The sequence below is a fragment of the Crocodylus porosus genome, unplaced genomic scaffold, assembly GCF_001723895.1.
Source record: "Crocodylus porosus isolate Cpor-Errol unplaced genomic scaffold, CroPor_comp1, whole genome shotgun sequence".
Taxonomy (NCBI): domain Eukaryota; kingdom Metazoa; phylum Chordata; order Crocodylia; family Crocodylidae; genus Crocodylus; species Crocodylus porosus.
Window position 1 is genome coordinate 55,796,429 of NW_017728951.1, and position 3,027 is coordinate 55,799,455.

Consider the following 3,027-nt stretch of genomic DNA (forward strand, 5'->3'; position numbering starts at 1 on the left):
TGTCAGGCAGGTTATAATGTGTCATAAATCCAATGTCTATATTTAGTCCATGATTTTCAGTATCCAGGAGGTTGATGAAGTGGAGTTCATAGGCTCATCTCTAGGAAGTATTTTGTAAGTTTCCTTTGAGGATCAGGACTGAAAGGTTGGAGAGAGAGTGGTTTTCTTGTGAGAAATGTGCCCCCACAGGTAATTGGGTATTCCTGTCTTTGATAGATTTCTGGTGTGTATTCATTCTGGTGTGCAATTGTTGTTTGGTCTCTCCTATGTATTTTCCATCAGGGCATTTGGTGCACTGCATGAAATATATTACATTTCTGGAGGTGCAGCTGTAAGATCCAGGAATGCTGATGGCTCTGTTGTTGGGTGTAGTAACTGTGGGGGTGGTGGAGATGTGTTGGCAGGTTTTGCATTTCTTGTCGTGGCATGGTCTGGACCCTTTTGGTGTGTTCTGGGCTTAAGGGAGTTTGCTTCTGGTGACGAGGTTAGCGAGGTTCGGTGCTTGTTTGAAGGCTAGGATGGGTGGCTCTGGGAAGATCTTTTTACGAGTAGGGTCTCTTTCTAGTATGAGTTGCAATTGTTTGAGGATTTTCCGTAGGAGAGACCAAACAACAACTGCACACCAGAATGAATGCACACTGGAAATCTATCAAAGACAGGAATACCCAGTTACCTGTGGGGGCACATTTCTCACAAGAAAACCACTCTCTCTCCAATCTCTCAGTCCTGATCCTCAAAGGAAACTTGCAAAACACTTCCTAGAGACAAGCTTATGAACTCCACTTTATCAACCTCCTGGATACTAAAAATCATGGACTAAATATAGACATTGGATTTATGACTCATTATAACATGCCTGACATCTGACTCCCTAAGTATCTCTCTACTATTCATCCCCCTTCTCTCTCTTCCCCCTTCCCCCCCACAGCCTGTCTCTCACCCATTGACTCCTCAATCTACATTTTCACTAACTACCTGTCTTGTATGCATACCAGACCAGCCTCTGGCTCCTTTACTTTTCATTCCGTCCAGGAAGAGCACACAACAATTGCTGAAACTTCCTTAGACTGACAAATGGTTTCTGAACCCGAAAGCTGGCTTAATTGTTTTCCAACTATTTAAGCTGGTCTAATAAAAGGTATCAGATTCACCCAAAGAACCTTGTCTGCCTAGGTCCTTAGACCAACATGGCTACAATCTACACCCCTGTTATATATACATACGCACACACTTGGCCTGATTAATCTGACTAACATCTATGCTAATTATTATTCATTCTCTCTGTTCCTTTCTGCAAATTTCCTCAAGTCCTCTGTGTGACAAAGTAAATTGCAAAACTGTGTAAACAGAATGTTTGGTCACACTTTTCAGTCTGATGCTAATCTCACTGCTTGATGCCTATTTTAAAACCCAGTTTGCCCTTTTGTGCAACCCAAGTTAGGAACAAGACTAAATAATGCTCTTTAAAACAGTTTGTACCAACTGTTTCCAAAAGTGAAATGTGTTATTTTATTGTTCTCAAGCATTTTCAATGAAGATCAAATGTCATTATTTAGGTAAAAATTGAAAGAAAGTAAAAAGATGGGAAAAAAAGGAAAACAATCCCTCATCTGTAGCTAAAATAAATTGACATGTCTGCAACCCAGGCAACATTATATTACCGCAGTCTCTGATTCTTCCAGTGTAACTTCACAAGTTCTGATAAGGTTATACAGAAGTGATGTAGTTTTTAGTATAAAAACTTACAGCACAAATGAAGCAGGTATCATGCCAAGTGTGTCCAAGAGCTTCAATGAATTTATCCCCTGCCTCAACAGGAAAATCACAGCCATGGCATTTTGTGCTGAACAAAGCAACATAATCTAAAATAAAAAAGCAAACTTTAAACAAACTCTGAAATAAACATATTACAAACTATGGTATAATCATATTACACCAAAAGAAACAGAGTTGTGCTTGGTAATGGTTCTTGGAATGTTTTTTGCTCAGACTTCCTTTCTACATCCCACTGAAACTCTCCCCTAATGAAAATTCAGAGTAGTTTTCCCCCCTCCCTTCCTTTCACATTTAATTTTGTTTAAAGAAGGAAAACCCACATCATTTCAGATCCTTGGTTATGAATATAAAAACACAAGGTTCAGCACAGTCAATGTTCTGTTTCTCAATATTTGTAAATTAGCTGTAGCATGTATGTGATGTATAAGTCATAGGTACCAAAAACAGCAAGACAACATACTGTGCACGGACTATGAAAAATTAAGGGTGCTGTAAAAAGGACATCTTACATTTACATGATTGGTGTATGTTTATATTCACCAATGGATATTTTATTATTATTTTAATGTTGGAATACCATCCTGTCTTACATTAAATAAAAATGAGTGTAGCAGCCATTAACACTGCTTAATACTAACTCACGTTAATATTCTGTTAATCTGGAGTAACTTTTATCTTGGAAAAGATATGGCAGAAACTTAAAAACCATGAGAATTTTTTTTAAAAGTCATTAAAGTCATTGAGGTTTCTAAGTACTTGGAGGAAAACAAGATGATCAGGAACAGCCAGCATGGTATCATCTGGAGCAAGCAATGCCTTACCAATGCAATTTCCTTCTAGGCCAAGGTGGTGAGCTTTGTGGATCGAGAGGGAGAGAGGGTGGAGAAAGGGGGACAGCAGAGGATATGATATACCTTGATTTTAACAAGGCTTTTGACCCTCTCTCCTGTGACCTTATTAGTAAGCTAAGGACATACAATCTAGATGAAAATACTGTAAGGTGGATACAAAACTGGTTGGATCACTGTGTTCATAAAGTAGTCACCAATGGCTCAATGACTAGTTGGGAGGATGTACCAAGTGGGAGTCCCTAAAAGTCTCTACTGGACTCCAATATTGCTTAATTAAGGCACTTAAGGGAGCCCACCCCTGCCTAATTAAGACCAAGGCACTTAAGGGAGCCCACCCCTGCCCCAGCCCTGGCACAATCTGTGGGCAAGGCAAGAGCCCCCAAGGGCACACTTGCCTGCC

The 3,027-nt window shown here is 39.8% G+C and overlaps 1 protein-coding gene across 13 annotated transcripts in view; it reads right to left on the minus strand.

The window, feature by feature from the left end:
* LDB3 (LIM domain binding 3) overlaps window positions 1–3,027 on the minus strand; it is a 185,491-nt gene that overhangs the window by 3,382 nt on the left and 179,082 nt on the right. For all 13 annotated transcript variants that reach the window (XM_019555865.1, XM_019555864.1, XM_019555861.1 and 10 more), the window contains one exon: window positions 1,747–1,862. In XM_019555865.1, coding sequence (XP_019411410.1) covers window positions 1,747–1,862 — 116 coding nt within the window. The remainder of the gene's footprint in view (window positions 1–1,746; window positions 1,863–3,027) is intronic.